At 49.9% G+C, this 23,352-nt stretch overlaps 2 protein-coding genes across 2 annotated transcripts in view; one reads left to right on the top strand and one right to left on the bottom strand.

Moving 5' to 3' along the window:
- Positions 1 to 8,451, top strand: part of SLC7A14 (solute carrier family 7 member 14) — a 34,247-nt gene extending 25,796 nt beyond the window's left edge. The window contains exons 7-8 of the mRNA XM_056359152.1: positions 275 to 1,152; positions 3,594 to 8,451. Coding sequence (XP_056215127.1) covers positions 275 to 1,152; positions 3,594 to 3,916 — 1,201 coding nt within the window. The 3' untranslated portion in view covers positions 3,917 to 8,451. The remainder of the gene's footprint in view (positions 1 to 274; positions 1,153 to 3,593) is intronic.
- Positions 8,452 to 10,515: 2,064 nt separating this feature from the next.
- On the bottom strand, positions 10,516 to 21,258 carry CLDN11 (claudin 11). The gene is made up of 3 exons (XM_056359176.1): positions 20,794 to 21,258; positions 17,854 to 18,018; positions 10,516 to 11,695 (listed from the first exon to the last, which is right to left on the bottom strand). The coding sequence occupies exons 1-3, from the start codon at positions 21,017 to 21,019 to the stop codon at positions 11,463 to 11,465; spliced, it is 624 nt and encodes a 207-aa protein (XP_056215151.1). The 5' UTR covers positions 21,020 to 21,258; the 3' UTR covers positions 10,516 to 11,462.
- Between the last annotated feature and the right edge of the window lie 2,094 nt (positions 21,259 to 23,352).

Genomic DNA, 23,352 nt, shown 5'->3' with positions numbered 1-23,352 from the left:
GCAAAGGAGAGCAGCTTACATGTGTAAACCCTTGGCACTTATTTGCAAGTGTCCAAGTGCCCATTCCAGAGCTGGTTAGACCTAGATTTAACTCCAGATCCAGCCTCAGCAGTATTTCCAGTCCCCAGCTGTCACGAGTCTAAGCTCCAAAAAGCAGTAAGAGCCGAAGGGATCACAGCTCTGAGCCTGGCCCCTCCAGCCAGGTAAGGGTTATTGCAACAGGGAACCACTGCGATCTGCAATTCTAACTTTCTGCGACTGTTTCACACTCCAGATTTTTGTCCCACGTCAGTTCTTACACGGAAACTCCCGTAGTGGCTTGTATTGTCTCTGGATTCCTCGCAGCTTTGCTCTCCTTGCTGGTCAGCCTGCGAGACCTGATAGAAATGATGTCCATCGGCACGCTGCTCGCCTACACGCTGGTCTCCGTCTGCGTCCTGCTCCTCCGATACCAGCCCGAGAGCGACATCGACGGCTTCGTCAAATTCCTTTCTGAGGAGCACACCAAGAAGAAGGAGGGCATCCTGGCCGACTGTGAGAAGGAAGCTTGCTCCCCAGGGAGCGAAGGAGAAGAGTTCACCGGTCCACCGACCAACACGTGTGGGGCCAAAAATCTGCCATCGCTGGGGGATAACGAGATGCTAATTGGGAAATCAGATAAATCCACCTACAACGTGAATCACCCCAATTACGGCACAGTCGACATGACCTCAGGGATAGAGGCAGATGAGTCTGAGAACATCTACCTCATCAAGCTGAAGAAGTTGATCGGCCCTCGCTACTACACCATGCGCATCCACCTCGGACTGCCGGGGAAAATGGACCGCCCCACGGCGGCCACCGGCCACACCGTCACCACCTGCGTGCTCCTGCTCTTCGTCCTGATGGTCATCTTCTGCTCCTTCATCATTTTCGGGGCAGACTACATCTCTGAACAGAGCTGGTGGGCTGTCCTCCTTGTCGTGCTGATGGTCCTGCTGATCGTCGTGCTGGTGTTTGTGATCTTGCAGCAGCCGGAAAACCCCAAGAAGCTGCCCTACATGGCACCTTGCCTGCCCTTCGTCCCTGCCTTCGCTATGCTGGTGAACATCTATCTCATGCTGAAGCTCTCCACAGTCACGTGGATCCGATTTGCCGTCTGGTGTTTTGTGGGTGAGTCCCAGATTCATTTATTTTAATTTTTTAACTGACACTCTTGCAAGGGTGTTAATAATAACTTCCCTAATTAGAGTGCTTAGGCTGATGCTTCTTCAGCTGGGACATACCCAGTCCTTTGTGTTTGCCCCTTGTCATCCTGAAGTTCTTGGAAACCTCGGTTATTCAAGCCCTCAAACCACAGCTAAATGGAAAATCACACCTCCAGAAAATGTCACTTTGATGAAAGTAAACTGCTCCTTGCAAAGGTGACTGTTTTGATGAGTCTTTTGATGCAAAGTAGGTGGGTTCTGGAAATTGCCTCACAGGCAGGTTTCCTACAGAAATGTGCCTGCTTTCCTGCTATTTCACCCACTTGAGCTCTTCAGCAGCCCACACCAAAATCTCAGCGCTGCGTTTCCAAAGCCCAGAGCTGCCCAACCCCAACAGCCCTGGGAGAGACAGAGCCAAGGGATCTGTGGACTCTATCTCCTTTTCTTGGTCTGAGCCCTTAGCTTTGTGGCAGGGAGATCTCAGGACTCACAGACTTAGTTGTGGACTTTTTTTTGGCCATATTTAGGCCAGGAGCCCGGCACACCCACAGTTTCCCTTTGCTTTACATTGCAACCTGCTTAGTCCACAAACCCAAGAGAAACAGAGAAGCTCTCATAGCTCCTCCTGAAGGCTCCCAAGTCTGGACTATAAAGAACTGAAGCAACAAGACAATACCAAAACCAAGGACTCTTCAGAGAAATAATAACCCTATGGGTAAACATATACATTGCAGCAGCCCACAGGAGCCCCAGTTGCAGACAACAGACACTGAGCATGGTGTCAGCACCCAAAAGGACCATTCCTGGCCAAATATCCCACCAGCAGCCCTTCCCTTTGAGAGCAGGCATCAGGGTCCTGGGTTGAGAGGCAGAAGGGTCTGAGGAAGGAGAATGAGGATTGATGCGAAGGTCACAGTCAGCTGCCACCTCCCGTAAAGGCAGGAATCACTCCTCCTGGAGCAGGGGTGGGCAGGCATGGGCCACCACACTGGCTCACCAGCCTTCATGCTTTTCTCAGGTGCCTTCTGCCATTTGTAGACGTTTGAGCTCAGTTGGAAGAGCCAGGAGATGACACAAACAGACCTTGGATCTCTCTCTGGTGTCTCAGAGAGTTTAGAGTAGTCTCACGGTTTCCTTTGTGGGGGCTGCTACCACATTTTTGCTCCATTTTACCATTCCTCCTTTTGCTTTGGGGTGAGGGCTGTAGTTATCCTGAGCCAGTCCTGCATGACTGAGGTCCCATAGCAAAACTCCAACTCTGCAACTCCCCAAACGCCAGGCCAACCTGTTGGGCAGTAGCTGCTATGTTCACTCTTGGGGCTGAAGAAGACATGCTTGGGGGTTTTTTTTGACCCTCAAAGGCAATAGGTGAAGCTGCAAATCCAGGGGAATCCTTCCCACCCACAAGCAAAGATGACTCCACAGCAGCAACTTTATCTGCTGTGATTAAATACTTTCTCCTGTGGGTGCATCTAATATCTCTTCAGCTGCCAGCAATTGCAATGACTCAATTAAGCTGCTCCATTAAGGTGTGATGGGCTCCACCAGCCCCATCCATGGCTGCTTGCCTGTTGGGGGAGGCACATCCCATTTATTTCTCTAGCAGACGTGTGTGGTCCTGCCACACAGACTCTGGATTTAACCTCACAAGTTCCTTGTGGCCAGTCCACGGGATGTGAAGTCTGGGTTTCTCTATGCACACCTCTGGGGTAGTTTAATCCCAGGACCCACTGGAAACGAGATGCATTTGCCTCTGGGGAAAGCGTTGGTGCAGGAGGGTGAGATCAGGTAGGGCTAGCGGGGGAAGATGAAACAAAAACCCCGCAGGGAGGAGAACAGGGTTTCAGAGCTGTTTTAGTACCGAGTACACTCATCCTTACAACCCCTGGGCACACGTGGCTGTGAACACCAGCAGGAGAGAGACTGAGAGCATGAGAAAACTTCAGAGAGAAAAGGGTAGCCGGGAGGGCAACCGGGTGGAAGCGTGGGGGCTGTTGGCACTCAGGAGCCTCCACACGTCTGTCTGCTGGGAGCCGCTGTCCCATGGAAGATGCAGATGGCACTGTCATGTGGCAGCAGCATCCCAGCTGATGTTTAAAACATATAGCCCTTGGGTCACAGCTGGCAGTCCGACAACACAAACTCAGCAGCTTCGAAGAGCAGACATCAACTGCACCGTGCACTAGCTTAAAAAATATGGGAATATTTACTTAGGCTTATCGCGCATCGGCTGAAGCCAGCCGGCGCTGGGTGGGAGGAGGCTGGCGCTGAGCTGGGCTGCATCCCCGACCCACGCCCGGCGTGGGCATCGCTGGGGCATGGCGTGTTTGTAGTGATGTTGTATGTGGGAACACGGGGCTGGTGCGGGTGGCTGGGGTCCAACACTCTCCCTCTCGCCCACCACAGGTCTGCTCATCTACTTTGGCTACGGGATGTGGAACAGCACGCTGGAGATCAGCGCCCGGGAGGAGGCCCTCCATCAGAGCACATACCAGCGCTATGACGTGGACGTCGACCCTTTCTCTGTGGACGACAGCTTCTCCTACGCCACTGAGGGTGAGGGCTACCCGGGCTGGGACCCCTCTGAGGACAAGGCCCTCTCGTACCAGCAAATGGCGGGAGCAAAGGAAAGCCATCGGACGAGTAGCAGGTCGAAAAGCAAAGGCAGGCACAAACCGCCGTCAGAGGCTCTCATCGCCAACGACGAGTTGGACTACTCGCCTGAGTAGTGGGGCAGGCAGCGGGGCACCGCACCACCCAGGCAATGAGGAAAGGTCCCTGTGGCTCCCCCGTCCTGCCCCATCCTCCCCGGGTCCTCCACCACCACCCCGCTCTCCTCTGGTTCTCGGGACACGCTCTGCAACTGCCGTTGACCCCAAACCAAACACACTCGTGGCCCGTCCCACTCCACCGGTCAGGTCTCGCTGTGCTGAATGCTGGCTGATGCCCCGGCGCAGGCTGATCTCCTGGCACCAGCCACACTGGTGGAGGTGGTGGAGTGGGAGATGTGCCAAACTGGGAGGGTGTTGGGAGGTGGAAGGAGCTGTGTGAGGGGATGACACAAGTTGTCCCTGGGGAACGTCCACCCAATGGCCACAACGGTGGGATGCCACTCTTAGATTTTTGGCACTTTCTTAGCATGTGTGTTTTTTTCCTTTGAACCACCTAGGAGTAACAGCTGAGCCAGAGGGACAGACAGGTAGGTAGGTACGAAATGGAGATGGACAAACCCCTTTTGAGGGAGTCACTCAGAGGTGGATCCAGAGATGCTGGTCCCATCACAGAGCATTTCCATGGCCCGTTCTGGAGCAAAGGCACTTGGTGCACACAGCAGTGCTACCCCCCGTGTCCATCCCCAGGCAACCCAAATACTGTGATTCAAAATTAGTTCCTGTCTCAATCAAACCTTGAGGTCCCAGCATGGCCAAGCATCTGGAACCTGCAGTTGGGAGCGTGGTCCCAATGCTGGTCACAGCAAGAGCTGTGACCCACTCTTGGCCCAACCCACCTTGTGCAAGAGGTCAATGAGGACCACACACCGTTTCTCTGAGCATCTCTGAGGCTGGGCATTGTTTCCACCACATTGTGTCTTCTACAAAAGTGACTGTGCTGCAATTCCCTCACTGTGGTGGGCACATTCCAGTGCTCACTCTGGCCTGAGTGCTTCAGGAACGCATCCATAGCCCTGCAGAACCGCATCATCCACAGGTCAGCCGTGTCTCGGCAGGGCTGGGCCGTGTGTGGCAAAAGGAAAGGACTCAGCTGCTGAAATCTCCCTCCCTGCTGCTGTCTCCACCTTGTACCATTTTCTCTGCTTCTGACCCTGGCTTGGTGGATGCTGTATGAAAAACACTGAAACACTGCTTGTTCTATAAGTGTCGGTATTTCAGTTTGAAACCAAACAGAGCTGGTGGCTCGCAGGGAAGAGCCGGTCGGCAGGTGGGTGTTTCTCATAGTTAAACCTTTCAGTATAGCCCAAGCATGGCTCTGACCCCCAGCAGTGACGGAACGTTCCCTGCCACCAGCATCCCTGCAGCAGCATCGGTGGTGATGGGGTTTGGTGGCAGCCACCGTCTCCCGCAGCACAGAGGGCAGCTGTGCTGACAGCAGGTCCAGCTCTGGAGCCCATCACCAACATGCATAGTATAAAACACTGCAATGGAGGAACATCTTTTTAAATAAATAAATAATAATGAAGGGAAAACCCCATCAGACAGTGACACCCATCCTCCTCCAAAGGCTGCAGCTGGATCCATCCCCAGGGCTCCCCTGGAGCAGCCCAGACCAGCCCCCAATACCAGGGGCTGATGCTGGCGTTCTAGGGGACAATTTAACATTGGTAGGGGCATGAGGAAGGATTTGCAACATATGATGCTGAGAACCATTAACCCTTTGGTTCACTGGATGAGGCTCAGCTCCCCAAAACACAGCATGGAGCCTGCCTGGCATCCTCTGCAGGCAAGCGGGTTGCTGCGTGCTGAGAGTGCCTGGACCCATGCCTGTCCCCGTCGGTCCCGGCGCTCAAGGGCTCGACGGAGAGGCTCTGCCCGTGGCTGCAGAAGTTTCCCTGCAGCTCCTGTCCCAAATGGTGACAAACTACAGTCCTTTTCCCAGTGGAAAAGAGCATCTGATTCTGCAGATCTTAATCCAGAGCACCCCAGGCAAGTCAAGGGAAGTTTGGCCTCTGCCAGGGCTTCAGGATGGGAGCAAGGATTTGGCAGAAGGACCTGGAAGCTTTGATCTAGCATCCCCTCCCGCTGCCTGCCCCTACCACACTTCTACAAGGAGAAATCCCAAGTATGTCCCACTGAAAAGCTGTTTGCAATGTGCACACCGCTGACGGGCCAGCTCAGGAAACCTTCCTGGCGGTGCCGAGTGCCTCTCGCGAAGGTCACCTCTCACTCACGCTTGGCCGCTCCCACCCTTGATGCCTTAGAAGTACCCAAGAGAGATGGCACCTCGCAGGTCTGGCTTTACATTTTCAGGGAGAAAGATTAACGCTAAATTCCTACCAGCTCTTGTACTTACCATAGCCAAGGTAGTCTTCGTTCTGCTTCTGCACGGTACTTGGGCATCTGCCGAACCACGACCTCCTGCCCCAGTACCCTGTCGAACCGAAGCCTGTTATTCCTTCTGCAGCCTTAATCTCTCGCTGCAGAGCAGTTACCAGTACCAGTGTCTGTTGTCATGTCTGCTCTAGTTATGCCGTATAATTTGACGAGGGCTTGATCCCTTGCTCTTTGGTGTCAGTAGGAACCTCTCAGTTGGAACCATGCATCAAATGAAGCCCTTTGGCTGCTCCTGTTCCCACCCTCCTTCCCCTTCCCACGGAAGTGCTGGGGCAGGGCGGCTGTGCCACGTCCCCAAGACCACTGGGAAACAGCATTTGATGCCACGGCACCATCTGATGCAGATGGGCTGCCATCAGCCCTCGCCGTGTTGGGGAGTGGGAGCCGGATCTTTCTCCCAAGGCCACCATATCCCACCTTTCAGAGGTGTGTAAGGAGAAGGTGGTTGAGCCACAGGTTGGGTCTTGCCTGGGTTTGCCTGCGGCCGGTGCCCAGGGAGGGGGCTTTGCAGCGGGGTGTCCCCACCCTGCGCCGGGTGGCAGTGCCTGGGGGACACGCGGGTTCAGCCTCCATCTGGGAGATGCACGCTTCCCTTGTAGCAGGTGTCAGGGTCTTCAACGGGCACAAGCAGAAGCTGCCAAAGCCAAAATGTTCTGGCGTGCCCACCGCCTCTGGGCACCGCTGGCCCCGGGGGGCAGCTTCGGATGCTGGGAGGAGGCACAAGTGCTTGTTTTGCTATAACCCCAAAATGCAGCCTTTCCCCCTGGGTGCCCTCAGGGAGGTTCTCACACCCCTGAGCCATCAGGAGGACATGGGCAGAATGTGTCCATCCCGCTCCCGCCACCGGTGAGAGGCACAGAGCCCTTCAGCCTGACCGCCCTCCGCTGGGAGGGACCCCAGGGAGCCCAATGCATGATACAGACGGAGCATCAATACCTCTGCCCTTCCAGCTGGACTCTGTACGGTCTCGGTCCCTCCACAGATTCACTCCGCACGGTTACAACCACTTGGTGTGAGGCCCAGCACGCCGGCATTCCTCCACACAGCAGAGAAATCACTCCCTGAACGACGTGGGATGTTGTAAATCCAGCTTGTAAATGATCTTCACTTTGTTTTGTTCGGTCTTTCTGATGTATATCTTGCTTTTTTTTGCAGATGGTACTTTCTGGTGTAACAATTCTCTGCAGTTCTGGTATGAAATCGGTGTATTTGTTAAAAAGTTTGTTCTATTGGGTTGTTTTGTTTTGGTTTTTGTTTGTGGTTTCCAGAAGCCCATTGGTGCACTGTACAATGGGATCTTGTAGTGTGTCATGAGAAAGAAAAAAATATGCAGATATGTTATGGAGTGATTTTTATTTTCAAATGATTGTGTTATTGACTACTATACATATTATATATATATTATCAAGATACTAAGAAAAAAAAATCTAAATTTACCAAAATCTGTATATTTTAATAAATGCGTAAAGCTTTATTGTGTGCCTTTACATTTAAAAATCAAACAGGAACTAAGGGATTTCTAAAGAAAGCCAGAGACAGATGTGTCTTAGTATCAGTTTCCATAGTAATGTAAACCTTTGAAATGAAAGAAAAAAACCAAAAAAATAAACAGAAGAAAACTTTCCCATGTAAATTTTGTTAAGCCAATCAGTACCTGAAGGTCCGATATTTTTTCAATGCTAAATCAAAGCTAGAGATGAACAAACCTTGCCATAAGTGCTGCAAAATTTCCTTTGTAGAAGATCCTTTTCCGTGGGCTGACTTTGGTATTTACTTGCACTGTTGTGGAAAAAAAATGGTTATCAGTTTACACAATAAAAAAATACAAAGAAAACCCCAAACTAAAGCCAATGACCACAGGTTGACTGTTGCAGTGTGAAGCTCTAGGCAGCACCAACGTCTTCCCATCTGCTCGCAGTGCTGGTGGCACCCACCTTTCCGTGGGGTGACTGGGGTGTCACGGTGCTGTCACCCCCCTGCATGGGCACCGGGGCCACAGGGAGGCAGGCATTGCTCACGGGGCTGCAGCCACCTCTCCACTTCGGGGTGTGCATGGGCTCCCTCCTGTTATTCCTGTTATTTGGGGAGTGGGGAGGCTGCCAGCACGCTCCCCATCACTGGGAGCAGTAGCTGGTCCTGGTAGAGCTGGGGAGAGCTCCACTGGGGCATCAGGGAGCACCACCTCCATGCCAGGGTGGCCACCAGAGCTCGCTCCCACCGCTCCATGGCTGACATTAGGCACAGCGTGGAACAGTTTTTCTGTTCAGGAGAACTATATTTGACTCTGTTTTGAGGCTTCAGATCAGCAAATGAGCACCAAAAGCCTTCAAGTGCCAACAGCACCATGGCCAGCCTGGCCCCGGAGAACCCCACGGGGGAGCGGGGTGTTTTGGGAGGGTGCAAAGCAGGTATTTCAGCTTTGATCCTTTAAAAACTAGAAAAGTTTAATATTCTTTGTGCTTCCTCCAAACACTTCCCCTCTGCGGTGCCAGCACTAATATCCTGTGACGTTCTTGGCCCCATCTCCTTGCACCCCGCGGGTGCACGTGTCTGTTTTCCCCGCCGCTGCAACTGGGGTTGTTTTGCTTTCTTTGGTTTTTTCTTCACTTCCCTGAAACACAGCTTCTTCCTTCCTCTGAGCAGCTTGTCCTGGGCCTTTCAAGGGCTGGATTTGGGCTCATGTGCTGGTAAGCTGTGACCATGGGCAGAGCAAGCAGAGCCCCAGCACTGTCCCCTGCCGAGGGTCCCCAGCCCCACATGCCTGAAGATGCCAAGATGCAGCCTCAAGGTTTGGGCAGCAAAAAAACCCGTTAAGTGCTGCCCAGCAGGGCTTATTCCCCACTGGGTCAGGCACCACTGCCCCAGCCCCTCTGGCAGCACCAGCACCTTGCCACCCCCACCACCCCCCTCAGGCATCTCAGACAGGTTTTGCTCTGCTTTTCCCTCCCAGTTTACTCCAGGGCCGTTGGCTGGGCAGTGTTCCAGCAGCTTTCTGCTTGGAGGTCTCCCCCGCCGCCGCTGGCCCCGGGGTTAACCAGCCAAAGCGGCAGGCAGCGGCGCACAATCCACAATCCCCGGGCAGCCTGCACAAGCTGGCACGCCTGTGCGCCGCCCCTTCGCCCATGGCACCCACACATCAATGGCAGCACTTATAGCGTCTCTCCAGCGCGTACAACAACTGCCTGTGCCCTGCCTGTGATGTAATGGGCACAAGTGTCCTGCCACCAGCCCCGCGCCGCTGCCCGCCTTGGGTGCATTGTATAGGATGGCAGCAATGCAAAGTTCACACAAGAGACGCCTTCAAGACTGCTCGGTATTAAAGGCAGATGCTAGCGCTGCTGCCCATCTCTTGTCCATGCAGGCAAAGGGTCGTCGTGGAGCACAGCCATCCTCCTTCTGACTCCTTTTAAATGCTCTGGCCTCAGCTTCCCACATGGAGGAGGCGAGGGGTGGGACCTGCAGCATCCTTGCCCATGGCTGCGTTGCCCAGCTTGGGTTCTCCATCTGAAGTAGACCAAGACGAGAGGACAGTCCCTAATCCGCCGAGGCTTGACTAGCAGCCATGTTTTCAATTTCTTCTCCGTCACCCCAAACAATTTGGTCAGTCCTTTCCCCTGCTTGCTCAGTGCCCTCTCCTCCGGCACTCAACACCTGGGCTGTCCCCCTTGTCCATGTCTGCACAGTGGCTGTGCCTCTTTTCCTGTTCCTGCAGCCTGGCTTACACAAATTATTTGAACTGAGTTAACATCTCTGGGAACAGATGGGATTTTGTATCACCGTAATTAAATTGCTACAGCCTCTGGTAAGGGCAGAGCTAGATCCTGATCTTACATGGTTTTAATCAGAGTGATGACCCCAGATCAGACTCTTATTTTAGTTAAGAGCACTTCCAGCGACATGACTTCTCAACTTCAGCACGCCCGAGCAGCACGGGGGTACATCTCCACCCCCTCAGCGGGTTTCTAAGTCCCCCTTATATGAAGAGCACCAGAGCCGGTACCACTGGTGCAAGCTGCTACTGGGAACATTGAAAGAATGAATGGGTAAAGGCAGCGGTCAGTACCATGCAGGAAGATTACTTCTATTTTAAATATTTAAAAAAAAAACCACGAAAACAAAAGGCCCACTTAATTCTACAGCAGAGCAGAATCTCTTGTCCTGAACCACTATTAAAAAAAAATAATCTTCAAAATCATTGGGAAACCCCTGTCATGGAAAAGCTAGCTATGGAAACACACAGGAAGGAAGGAAAAGAAGCCAGTAGTTGCAGGTACTCTGTTATTTATTGTACAGTATTTCACTGAAAGTACAAAGGCATCATCAGTACTCACCAGAATTGTATTGTAACAGGTACATTATACTGCGTGTTAAAACGTGCTGCTTTAATGATGCAAGACAGAACGCAAATCGAGAGGAAGAAAGCAAGGAGTTTAAAAAAATGTAAAAATACATTTTTAGTAACTGATCTGTACAAAGGAAAAAAAAGAAAAGAAACCAGAGTGCGGGGATTAGAGCCCCCAAAGTCATTTAAAACTATATAAAAAGGCACCGTTATCTACCATGTAATTAGGACCTTTGGGTTCTGTTTCCTTCATACTGATGACTGTGGGGGTGGGGGAAATACTGTTACTAAAATGACCAAACTCATACAAAAGTATTTACAGAGAAAGGCAGAAAATAATTCCCCTACTCTTGTTCCAAAAGAGAAACATTTGCCCAGCTGGGGAGCAGAGCCTTCCTCCCTTCCCTCTCGCCCGAACCGTGCCGAAGCGGTGACCTTGAGCGGGGGAAAGCAAATAGCAGTGGGAGAAGCTGCCAGAGTCCTTCTAACAATGGGTAAGTGTCTCTCTCCTTTGTTTTATTGCTTTTAACTCTCCCATAATCAGGGGAGCTAGAAGATAAAATAAAAACGCTACACCCCACACAACAACCCCGAACCATCCGAGTCATCCTGGCTGCAAGAAGGTGGGGTAGGTGGTCAGGACAAAATGGGGGGACCAAGAGGTAGGGCTGGCTGGAGCTTTCGTTCTAGAGAAGGGGGAACAGATGGGGGGAATAATGCTTCAAACTACCAGACATTTGTGCTGCTTTTCTAAATCTTCCCCGGGGAGCCTGACAGCAGTGTGTGTCAGTAGAAGCAGGCCCAGGGCACACAAACCCACCAGCCAAAGCATCCGACGGCAGCCGTGGGACGTCCCTGGGGCGCTTACACGTGAGCGCTCTTCGCGTGTGTAGGGGAGCTGGATCCCGAGGCGTAGTAGAAACGGTTTTCACCGAACGTCTGGGCATCTCCCGAGCAGCAGACGATGACGCAGCCACCGAAGAGGCAGAGAGCAGAGCCGATCCAGCCCGTGTACAGGGAGTAGCCGAAGCTCATAATGGTGGTCTCACGGTGGGCACACACGGGAAACCAGATCGTCGCAACAACGCCGCACATGGCTGGGGAGAGATGGAAAGGACCGGTAAGGCCAGCACCTAACCCCACCATGGGGACACAAAGCACACCGAAGGGGAAGGAAGGGTCTGCAGGACAGGGGACAGTGAGGAAGCCCATCCCTCCTCCCTTGCAGCCCCACAGTGGGATGCAGAATCATCAGCATCAGGGCCGAGAGATCCCCGAGCAGGAGGCAGCGTGGGAGCCTTGCGGGGAGAAAGATCAAGAGAGAACAGCCGTCTCTCCTGGGCATCAACAAACGAGAAGAAAAAACAACTGCTGCTCGACACAATCTGATATATTATTACAAGGGAAACAAATTTGTTTCCTAGAAATATCTTTAAGTGGGAAGAATGAAAGTCACCCTGAAACCGGTGCTCTGGAGAGCTGCAGAATTAGGAATATGTTAGGTATGAAGCAAGGCCACGAAAGCCATATGCATCGGTGAGACAGTAAAATCGGTGGCCCAGAGTCAATTGGTTTAAATCACTATTTCTGCACGAACTCACGTACTATGTCCTCAGCCCATGTCAATCAGCGTCGTTGGAGTTGCTCCACTGAATGGTCACATACACATTAACGAAACATCCCAGCCCTTAGAAGGGCAGAGTAGGGTTTACAGAACACAAGCAGAAGATGGGCAGGGACAGAATAATTAGCACTGCAGCACTGTTGTGTTGGTTTTTTTTTTATGGAGGAGGAAATGTCCCACAACTCTGGAAAGCAGATTGCACTTCCCTGTAGAAAATTTCTCTGTACAGAGTGACAAACCCAGTGAGGCTCCCCAGAAACCTATTGAATTCAGTAGAAACTGAAGGGCCTTGCAGAAGGGAAAACAGGATTCTACCTGGAGTCTACAGCCGGTCAAAAAATGACCGCAGACTTCAAATTTTGCTTGAAATCCCATAGTTTTTTCCCCCCAAGACCAGGAAGGCTGCTGCAGTGGTGCTGCGAGGACCACTAGGCAGGTGATGCGGAGGAGGTGCCCTCACACAGTAAAGCGGGTTCAAATTCAGCACTTTGCAGGCAGCCAGGCTAGGGACCACAGGGTTTCAGTGTGCAGCACACACGCGTGGTTTGCTCCTAGCAGAGAGAAAACACGTGCCCTGTGTTCTCCTTGCGCTGCACAAGGTCACACTCGCTGCCCTCGCTAAGGGTCCTGCCTCCATCCTGCAAAGTCCTTGCATGCACCGAGGGCGACAGGAGTTGATGGCGTTAATCACCTCACAGGAGCAGGTCCTAAAACAATACTCCTTTATGGCCTGTACATCTGAGAAGAATTAATCTGTCAATATTTACTTGCCTCCGGGACAAGCTGTGCAGGACTCCATCCTTGTGGCTATCAGAGAATCAGAGCAAAACAATAACAGGACTGTGGCAGAGTTACAGATTTCCACCGACCGCGTTAAAAGGTATCTGGAGGCAGTGTCAAAAAGTTAAGGTTGCAAGAGGGAAAAAAAAAGGGGGTGAGATTAAAAATAAAATTGTTTAGTTAAAGCAGAGAACAAACCATAGCTCCTGGCCCGTGCAACAGAAAATCCATCCCCAATAGCTGCAGTTATTGTGAGAGAAAATATTTTCTTATGGAAAAGAGAAGAACATTGGAAGGATGCTAATAAAGCCAGTAATAATTTCAGGCCTTCTCAAAGCAAGGGCCCCACAGCTCTGGAAGGAATTTTTAGAGAAGGCAAGAAGGGGAGAACAGCATTTCTCCTGCGTGTGGATCAGTCCTGCAAACAGCTCATGAGCCTCTAACGCTTTAAAACAAAAATGTATCAGTTAGGAATCCACAAAGCATTCTAATGGGCTGGAAAAAACACTTCTTTGTTGTTCGGAAAAAGAAACAATCATCTTTTCTTTTTCTGTCAGCAGTAAATATATATATATATATATATTTATGTCCATAGACTATAAGAGCCTTATCCATCCAGACCCTCCCCCACCACACAGGATCGAAGAAAACACTTGCACTGGGGTGAGAAGAGCTCTCAGGGATGCTAACACAATAGCATCTCTTGTGCGTGTGGCTCAGCTACATGTAAAACCACCTTATTTTAATGCTGACAGTACTAGAAAGCTGTGAAACACAAGCCAAGGACTTTGCACGGGTTAGCTTGACCTCTCTGCCTTCGGAGGCCACCAGCTGCCGTCAGTCACCGGTGACCCCTTCGCTCAGCCAGAGGAATGCCCTCAAACAGGGCTGGATTTCATCGCTCTGCGTAGATTAAATTGGGCTGTAAATCCTCCCAGAGGATGTGCAAAGGACAGTCTGCAACGGCAATATTTCTTGGTGAACTCAAATGCTGGTCTAGCTGTACCACAGAGAAAGGCTGAAAAAAAAAAAAGTTCATTTGCCAAGAAACTCAAAGGGACTGGAAAAGGCATTTTAAGGCAAGTTTCAAGTTCTAAAATAGCTGCCTACATGGAAAAGGTGTTTGAATAGAAATTAATAGCCCTTCCCTTTTGCGCTGCTGCTGAGAGACCCTTTGCCTTTCTCTAAATTAGAAAGTCTTCAGACAGTAGAGCTGCTGTAGTCAGTATAGTCCAGCAGAAAGGTAGGAGAAGGTCTGCAAACAGAATATTTCTATTAGACCAGCAGGGTTAGTTGGAAAAACAAGCGTGTTTGGGGGCACACACGTGCTTTTTTGCAGCTCGAGCAGGCAGTCCTGCAAAAGCCACTGCCTCTACCCGGAAAAGTCATCTCAGTAACGCACGGTATGGTTGTCCTCGCTCCATCACATCACTGCGAATCCACAGGGATACATCCCAGGCTCCCAGCATTTCTAAGTCCTTTTTGACTATGGACTTGCGGTAGCTCAGTCCACTGAGCTGAATCTCTTATTATTCTGCATTACAGGCCTGCTGGAACCAGATGAAGTGCCCGTAGACAAGAAGCACAGAAGGTGCCTGCGGAGGTGGGGCAGACAGAGCAGGATTACTCTAACTCAAGGGACAGCGAGTCCCTGCCAAATTCCTTAACAGCAAGTTCTGCAGAAGAAAGAATACTTTTCTTTTGTGGCTAAATTTAATTATTCTGAGTTGCTGACTCAAAGTCACACAGATTTCTCTTTCAAAGCATTTGGTTGAAATACATTATCCATGATTTTCTCCCCCTCCCTGTGTTCAAGGCAATCTTTTTATCTTGATATCTATGGTCTTAGAAGTAAATCTCATGCAGTATCCAGAAAAACTCGTTAATATCCTTTGTTTAGTATACAATAGCCAATACGGTCATTTTGCAGTAGTAATCCACAGTAACTGATGTATTTTTCATCCGCGTTTTCCAGTGTCTCCAATCCCCCACTCCATTAGGAAAATGCCCGCTTGGTTCCCAGCAAGGGGTCCCCCGAATTAGTATCAACAACACAGGATGGGCCAGGGTTTTTCCATCAGCACTAGTGTATGAAATGTTTTCGTACTGGCTTAGAGCAAACTTCTGCTGACGATTGTTTTCAGCAATAAATCAATTCTCTCAGACAGATAGGATCAAGCAAAGACATAAATACATCAGCAGGCAGGATAGGAGGGTGTGCACACAGGTTGCACTCTGCAGCCTGCTATTATCAGTACACAGAAAAATCAATGGAATATCTGAGCCCATTGTTTTCCTGGCAAGTTTTCAACTTTTTCTTTTTTCTTTTTTTTCTTTTTTTTCTTTTTTTTTTTTTTGGCTCCACACTGTGTTTTAACCCCCGTTTTCCTTTTAAATAAATTTCAGTGACAATCTGCCACCCCTTCCCTGAGTTCAGCCCCTGTTTTCCTTCATAATAAATCTCAAACCGCCATCTCTTCCCTGATCAACAAGTGAGGTTTGCCATGGGGCCAGCTCCCCTGATCACATCTTCACTCCCTATTTCTGCTACGTTAGCGAGGGGTTTTGGCATTTGTTCTGTTTTACCAGAGCTCTGGGAGTTGGTCTCCACTTAGAGGAAAAGGCTGAAGCCCCTGCAGCTGGGGAAAACCATGAATGAGGGTTCAGTGGCCAGAGGGTAAATAAGAACAGTCCAGGGTGTATTACTTCTAAAATATAATCAATTTTAAGCCAGTATTCTGTGTTTCAAGGCCTGATTCATGCTTATTAAATGCTCTGGAATCATAACACCTCATTTTGCAAAGAACAGATCATTAATCAGCCTAAATAATGTGAAAGTCCCAAGCTCTGTATATTGTTCTTCTTCCAAAGGGACTGTAAAAATAAATGTGGGTTGGTTTGGTTTTTTTAAGAAAAAAGCAACTTAAGAGCAAAAGGAGCTTATTTATTTTTCATTTGTGATCCAACAAAAAGAGCATTATTGTAATTGTGACTAAAACATTGTGACCAGGCTGCTGCTGCCAGCCCAGATCATTCAGGACTTGAGCGACATGAGCAATCACTTCACCTGTAGATGCTTCAAAACTCACAGGGGCAAGAATCCGTAAGAAGTCTAAATCCAACCCAAAGAGCATTTGTCTGCCAGTGTCACTGTAAATAATTTCCTTGCCTCACAGGATCTACCTAGTGGGAAAACCATGTTCTAAGGCAGAGAGGAACCTGGCTTACAGAGCATCACAACTCCTCTCGATCACCCTCTGACATCTGTTCTCCTCCCTGGTGTCACAGCAGGGTGGCAGAGCGGCACACCAGACCCCAAACCCTGGTGCAACCATGCAAGACACGGGACTTCATGTGCTCTGATGCAGCATTACCCAACACTGTCACTGCAGTTTGATTGCTGCGTGTGTGTTGGTCCTGTAATCCTGTCACCCTTCGGGATTTAGGGGCAATGCTCTCGCCTCCACGTCTGCAGCCATGCAAACAGGGCTGAGCTACAGCACGGGTCTCAGTCGGAACCGAAAACTCACGCTTATTTGCGACAAAGCACAGCTCTGCTGGGCCTCCCCCATCCTGGCAGGGGAAATCCAGCAGAGCGGACCCCTCCGGCACTAAAATGTCATTCATACACAGAGAAAAACACTTTTCCTTTCACTTCGCCGAGCCCAAATACATGACTCAAGGTTTCAGGACAGGGATGAAGGTCACATTCCAACAGCTCTCTAACATGACTGTTCACTATGGGGATGTTCTAAACAGGCCCTATAAAGCTGATTTTAGGACTCCCAGCTGTGGCAACATGCTCTTAAACCCTTTTTTAAAAAATAAAGCCTTTAAAAAAAAAACAAAACCAAAAAAAACAACAGGCATTGAAAGGGTCCCTTGGTCCCAGTCCCTTAGATTTCGGATGTAGTGACTCGTACTGACTGCTTCTCACCGAGGCACTCGAGGAGGGATGGCTGGCAGGGAAGGGGCGCCCAGAGGGCAGCCCCTCTGTACAGCTATATCCAGTGCCCACTTGAAAAAAAATGTAAGGAGAAGAAGAAGAAGAAGAAGAAAGAAGACGGGCATGATGTCAGCGCTGGCTGCCAGCGACCAACAGAGCCACACAAAGAGGCCACTTTCCCTCCCCCCTCCTCCCCTGCCACACAGACGGGTAAAAACAAGGCACCGCAGGCTGTTGCTGAGATGACGAGGCTTCAAGAACATGCAGGTGTTGTGGCGGGGACAATGAGCTCCACAGTCTGCCCTGCTCAAAACAATCTCCTCCACAGGCACTGAGGATGGGAAGAAATTCCCAGGGGAACTTGGAGGCCAAGGGCAAGGCTGGCCAGAGGGGCTGGGAGGCACAGGGGACATACCATCCCTCTTCTCAGGTCCATGCCACCCAGCGGGCTTCCCTTCCCCCACCCCTCAGCTTACTTTGACCCTACTGCATCAGCGATGCCCGGGGAAAATCCAGAGGCTATCCATTCCCTGTAAGCAGCTTGAAAGTTTAGACCCTTTTCCAAAAATAACATCACTTCCACGGCGAACCAGCAAAACCAGTGCCTGCAGGCAGCTGCCTATGCGCAGCCGCTGTCACCCTCCTGCAGACATGGGCAGTGGCTGTGCCCGAGGACGCCGCAAGGCAACACACCGGAGGGGTTTGCAGCCCTCCCTTCCTCACCCTGCTTTGCTCCCTGCCTCCTGTCTTTGTCCTCCCGCTCCCCTTCGTGCCCCCCCAGACGGCAGCGCTGCTGGAGAGCCGCAGGGTCAGCCCAGCCCGGCCAGCAGCTGCCCAGGTGCGTGTGCTCAACCAGCTCGCAACGTGCCGCCCTGCAGCAGAGCCTCCGGCTCTCCGCGCCTTACCCAAGAGGATGATGAGGATCCCTCCCAGCTGGGACCGCCGGTACTTGGCAGCTCCAGGCTCGTGGCCCATCCGGATACAGGGCAAGACCGTTATCAGCAAGAAGATAGCGGGAAGACCCAGGACAGAGGCGGCGATCATCAGTGCTCGACATGCTTGGACATACCCTGTTGGCAAGGCAAGGAAAGAGGATTTTGATTATTTGGCACAAAAGAAGGAGACCTTTGGACAAAGGTTCCTCTTCGATTAGCTCCCAAGAATTGCGTGGAGTACGGGAGACAGGTTCAACCCTTTGTGTAAACGTTAAATCTTCACCAGGCACGAGAGAGTGAGACGGCAGTACAGTGGGTAGCGCCTGAACACAGGGTGTGCAGGCTCAACATTTTCCAGTGAAGAAATAGCACTGCCCGGAAAACATGGGCTCTTCCCAGCAAGACACTGAGAAATCATGGAGGTGGAAAACATGGGAAGAGAAAGTAGGAGAAACAGCTAGGAAGGAGTGTTCCTGTATCTTTTCCTAGGGAGAGTTTTGATTAAATAACAAGATTTTTAAGTCCTGAAGAGCAGCTTGCTGTGAGCAGGGGAGGTCCACAGTCAGCCAGAGCAGGGCTGAAGAGCTGAAGACCCGTTACTGAAGCATGGGCGTCCACGAGATACGGCCACCGGCCGCCCTGAGGAGCTGAGGGCCGTTGACCTGGGAGGAGGAGGGATGCCCACCAGCCCCAGCCACCTCCCGATGCTGCACCGCGGTGTCCAGCCTGGTAGTGGGTTTCAGGGGAGACTCGTGGCTCCAGCTGACCGCCGGCACAGCTCTTCCTTAGCGAGCAGAAATGACCGCACTTTGCAGAGCTGCTTGAGTTGCCATAACCAAGGGCCGCGTTATCCCTCTGGGTCCCTACAGACATCACGGCATTCCCCGGTGTTTCGTCAGTGGCCATCCCTCTCCTGCCTGTCCCTTGCGCTGAACACAAGGCAGCGAGGAACAACTGGGGCCGGGGACTGTGGGTGTGCTGGGCAGGGCTGTGACATTTCTACCACTCTGTGATGGTCTATGTATAATAATGTATCCATTTTTATATATTCAGATAGATATAAGGTATATATAATTGTATACAGATTTTAATATCAATTTATATACACTATATAAAATGTATATATAAATAACTAAAAATAGGTCACTACCTGCATGCAAAAGAAAAAGAACAAGTGTCAGATTTGCTCTAGTGCCGGGTGAGCCTCCACCGGCTCTTGGAACGGTCTCAGCCGAGCAAGCATGCTGGCTTTCTTTCCCCTCTTATTAACAAAGTGAAGCTGCCACATGCAGATACGGAATTTTATGACGCCTCAAACAATACCAACAAACAGGAGCCTCAAGCAAGTCCTGTTGACAGACAGGTAAGACACCGGGAATGAGGACTTTACTGTTCCTGGGAATGCAGACTGTGTGTATACTGAATATTTGCTTGATTTTTTTCAAGAGGAAACTTAACCAGTTACCTGAGGAGTTCAGAGCGAAAAAGCAACCCTAAACAAAGGAGACGGCAGTGCCCAGTGTGGTTTCTGTGTGCAATCAGTCCCAATTAAACGAGAATACAATCACATTCATTTCAAAGACTTGACTCCAGCAATGAAAGACTAAATACATTTCAGCTATCGGGCACACCAGGATAAATTTCCCTCTCATTGAAAGCTGTGGCTACCATATAGGTTACAAGCAGAAGCATCTTCTTTTGTGATTTGTTTCTGCTGGAGACAAGCATTGCTTTCTGCTGCCGAAAGACCTCTTTACCTATTTATTAAATTTCATTTGAAAATGTTTCTTCTGGGCAAGCCTTTTCTCTGTCTTCTGGGCTGGATCATATTGAAAAAGAGCAGCAATAAGGAAGGTAAGCCTACTGAAATAAAAGTCTGCACACAGAGAAAGGGAGAATAGGAGCTAGTCTGAGAGATTCAATATTGCTCAGCACTATGTGGGACAGACTAGGCTCTGTAACAGAGAAATTCATGAATAATCTTTCTAACCTCTTGTGAATTTATTTTCACAACAGCTTAAACAAATTAATAAGGAAACATGAAAGAAAACTACTAGGAATGGTTACTTCTACCCTGTCGGCTTTGGAAGAGGCATCTCTGACATGCTAGAGGATGTAAAATCTAAACCACAGAAGAATGAAGAAGTGCTACAGAGTTAACAGTGATTGAAACGGGTGAGATCATTAGCTTAACTTACAGGGACAAGACCACACAAGACTTTGACAGCTCTAATTAGCTCAAAAGATGTATTAATACTGATTAAACACCTTGCTTAATTTTTGCTTTGCAGCAAACTAATGAAAATTACTATATAATTAGAAAACACCAAGTTGAATATAGTGACATCTGTTTGCCATGTAAAAGTTCTGTCTTGCCTTAGAAAATGTGGGAAGCATCAGGACCGTCAAGACTAATGACGATCTTTCAAAAGATTAAAAGCCATAGCAGCATTAATAATAGATGCTGAAAGATTCATTATACTCAAAATCATCTTAAGGAATAGAACCTTCACATTTGTAATAGCTCATCATCATCTCAAAGCAAAACTCGAAGTACGCTGTTATACCTCACTACACTATCCATGTTTTGCAATGCAATCTAGATACAAGGCGTGAAAGGAACAGCGAGTGCTTACCATGAACAATGATTAAACATTAAGTGGACTTTAACAGCCACAGATAACACATGATACCTGGGTATGACTACAACCAGGTATAATTTATGAGAATCATGTTCAGAGCTGTCATTCATATTCTTTAGCCTATTTACTGGATCATCTCCTGCGCTGGTGAAGACGAAGCTCCCTCATCAACCCATCTTCATCAACCCCCCCAGAAGCAGGACCGGTGCTGCTTGGAGCAAGGCGTCACTCCTCGCCGAGCGGGAAGGGGAGGACGGGGCACACGTACCTGGCAGGATGAGGATGTCCACGAGGGGCTTGCAGTGATAGAGACCTGTTGCCATGACGCAGTCTGCCCACAGCCCCTTGGATCCCAGCTCATCCATTTTCCTGCAGGTGGTAATGGTGTAGCCGCAAGTCACCACCCAGTCATTGGTGGCCGTCGCCACAACCACCCCGATCCACCCTATGAAACTGCAGACAAACCCGGCCAGGTGCAGGCAGGTGGCCACCATGGCGCTGCCTTGGTGGGGCGAGCTGGGCAGGAGAGCGCCTGCAGGGCTTCAGCCGGCCAGGGACCTGCCGGCTGCGAGCGGGAGGGATGGGGTCTGCTGGGATGGGTCCCTGGGCAGGCACTGCTGCAGGAGCTCGGCTGCCTCTGCCCAGCTCCCTCCCTGGGAGGGGTCAGAGCTGCCTCCAGCCCCATAGCGCATGGGAGGAGCGAGCCGGGAGCCCCAACTTCTGCCAGTTCACCCAGAGAGTCGGAGGGGAAGGACAGCGCGGAGAGGAGGAGATGCAGTTACACCCACCCGTGCATGAAAAACAAACCCCACTGCTTCAGTCACACGCAAACAGCCCGGCTGTTCAAAATGCAGCATCGAGGGAGAAACATTGAGGCAGTGTTTTCGAGCTGGAGGCAAATGATCACACTGATACCTCCACATGGAAAGACAGGGCAAGAAACACGGTGGCCAGAGTTACTCAAGAGGTGGAATCGGACACCTCGTCAAAGCCATCAGTGCCGCTGCAGGGAAAGGACATAATCCGTCTCGCTTCTTTCGTGCCGTTTTCAGTAACTGCAAAAACATAAAAGACCCATTGCTGCACTCTCTGCTTGCGCCTCGGTTTTCAGAAGTATCACCTAGCACTCCCGGAGTCTCAAATACGTGTTTACCAGCACCTTTTGAATGCTAAAATTAAAAGGAGCAGCTTTTTACTCAGACTCATTACGGGTGTAAATTTTAGTCTGCTTGACAGAAGCAGGAACAGCCCGCCTCTAAGTGTCGGCAGAGAAACTTCACAGCCCGCTCTGCATCAGGAGAAACAGGCAGGCAGGGTATTTTCCTAACTTTGCTTTGCATTTTCACAGGCAGATCTATGTGTGATCGGGTGCCAGCACATCCCCGGTGACATTTCATCACCGCGCGTCCCCGGCGCTGCTGATTGTGCAGCGTAGCGCGTGCCTGGGGGGACCACTAGCGGAGAGGTGTCCCCACTGCACGGGGCAGGGACAAACCCGACAGGACAACGGCCCAACAATGAACTCGATTCATTCCTAGAGCTGTTAGTGAAAAATAAATATTGGAAGCTACGCTCCAAGAGGAGGTGCCGGGAGTGAAATACATCCTGCTCTGCATCCGACGGTATTTCATTCCCTGTTCTGCAGCAAATAAAGTGAAAAACACAAAGACCATCTTAAGCTTCATCACATGTTCCTCGGATTCAAAATTCAAGCATGAGGCCACAGTTTTGGTTTGTCAAAGCTTCATCTGAATACTGGAGCTACTATGTAAATAGCTGAAAATTATCTTTGAAGAGGAGTTTTTACAAATGGAAATTTAATAGCTGCTTTCACATGTGTTTTATAATGTTGGTTACTCCTTCCCTAATCTACTCCTCAAACAATATTCCTGCTGATATATTATTCAAGAGATTTATCGTTCAGGACGATGTCATCTCTTGAGTGAAACTAGTGCCATCCCTGTTCCTGTACCATGCAATTATGTTGGACAGATCACGCATCACCCCCCGAGTTTGGAAGGAGACGGGCTGACAAATGAACACGTTCCTGCCTCTCCTCTTCGCTGACACAGTTCGCGTTTTTTCAGAGTGGCATTTCATCCATCTAAATTTAAATCATTCTGTAAATTAAAATTTGATCTTTTTGTATCGAGTATAAATGCACACAGCTTAATACTGCTTTTTGATTCAAACCGGGCACAAGGCTGCTTAACCACTTCGGGGTGACTGATCCCAACCTGAGTTGTCCAACAGTGCTGTCACCAGTCCTTTGGAGTTTCAATACCACACATATTCTCTAAATCATGCTAATACTTAGATATCTAACATACTTCAAAGCATTTTTCTTCAAATTACCAGAAAATTTTGCAAAATCTTGATATCCCAAAGCTGAGATGAGAGGCATTTGCCATGGTGATACCGCGGGCACATCCTAAGGGGCAAAAAAGAGGTTTTTTTTAAAATGCTGTGAGATTTTAATTTGCAGGCTGTGGACACATCCTACTGTAAATCAGTCTCCTACAGCTTGGTTCCTCCAGTATGGTTTCCTTAACCACAAAAGCTCCTCATGCTGCCATGTTCTCCTTCACAAATGTATTTATCAAAGAATGTGCAGCAGCTCAACAGGCAAGAAGTAAATTTTACACTCCAGTAACTAGTACTGCTCAACAGGGCCCACAGGGCACTGTTTGAATTATTTTATTAATATCGATAGAGACAGGAAACATGTACTATTTTGTCAGTGTTATAAATAACACCACCAGTATTTAAGTGAATATAAGTTAATATGCTACAAGCAAACAATGATTCACAGGATCAATAAAATAAA

This window comes from Falco biarmicus, chromosome 13 (assembly GCF_023638135.1).
Source record: "Falco biarmicus isolate bFalBia1 chromosome 13, bFalBia1.pri, whole genome shotgun sequence".
In the NCBI taxonomy this organism is placed as follows: Eukaryota; Metazoa; Chordata; class Aves; order Falconiformes; family Falconidae; genus Falco; species Falco biarmicus.
This window is presented reverse-complemented; position numbering and strand designations above follow the sequence as displayed.

What these genes read in the sequence shown, in the direction of transcription:
- CLDN11 (XM_056359176.1), bottom strand. Translation starts at nt 21,019, where the DNA reads ATGGTGGCCACCTGCCTGCACCTGGCCGGGTTTGTCTGCAGTTTCATA. An exon ending in GGACATCCTCATCCTGCCAG is followed by an intron (nt 18,019 to 20,793) that starts GTACGTGTGCCC and finishes CCTTGCCAACAG; the next exon opens with GGTATGTCCAAGCATGTCGA. An exon ending in GATCCTCATCATCCTCTTGG is followed by an intron (nt 11,696 to 17,853) that starts GTAAGGCGCGGA and finishes ATCTCTCCCCAG; the next exon opens with CCATGTGCGGCGTTGTTGCG.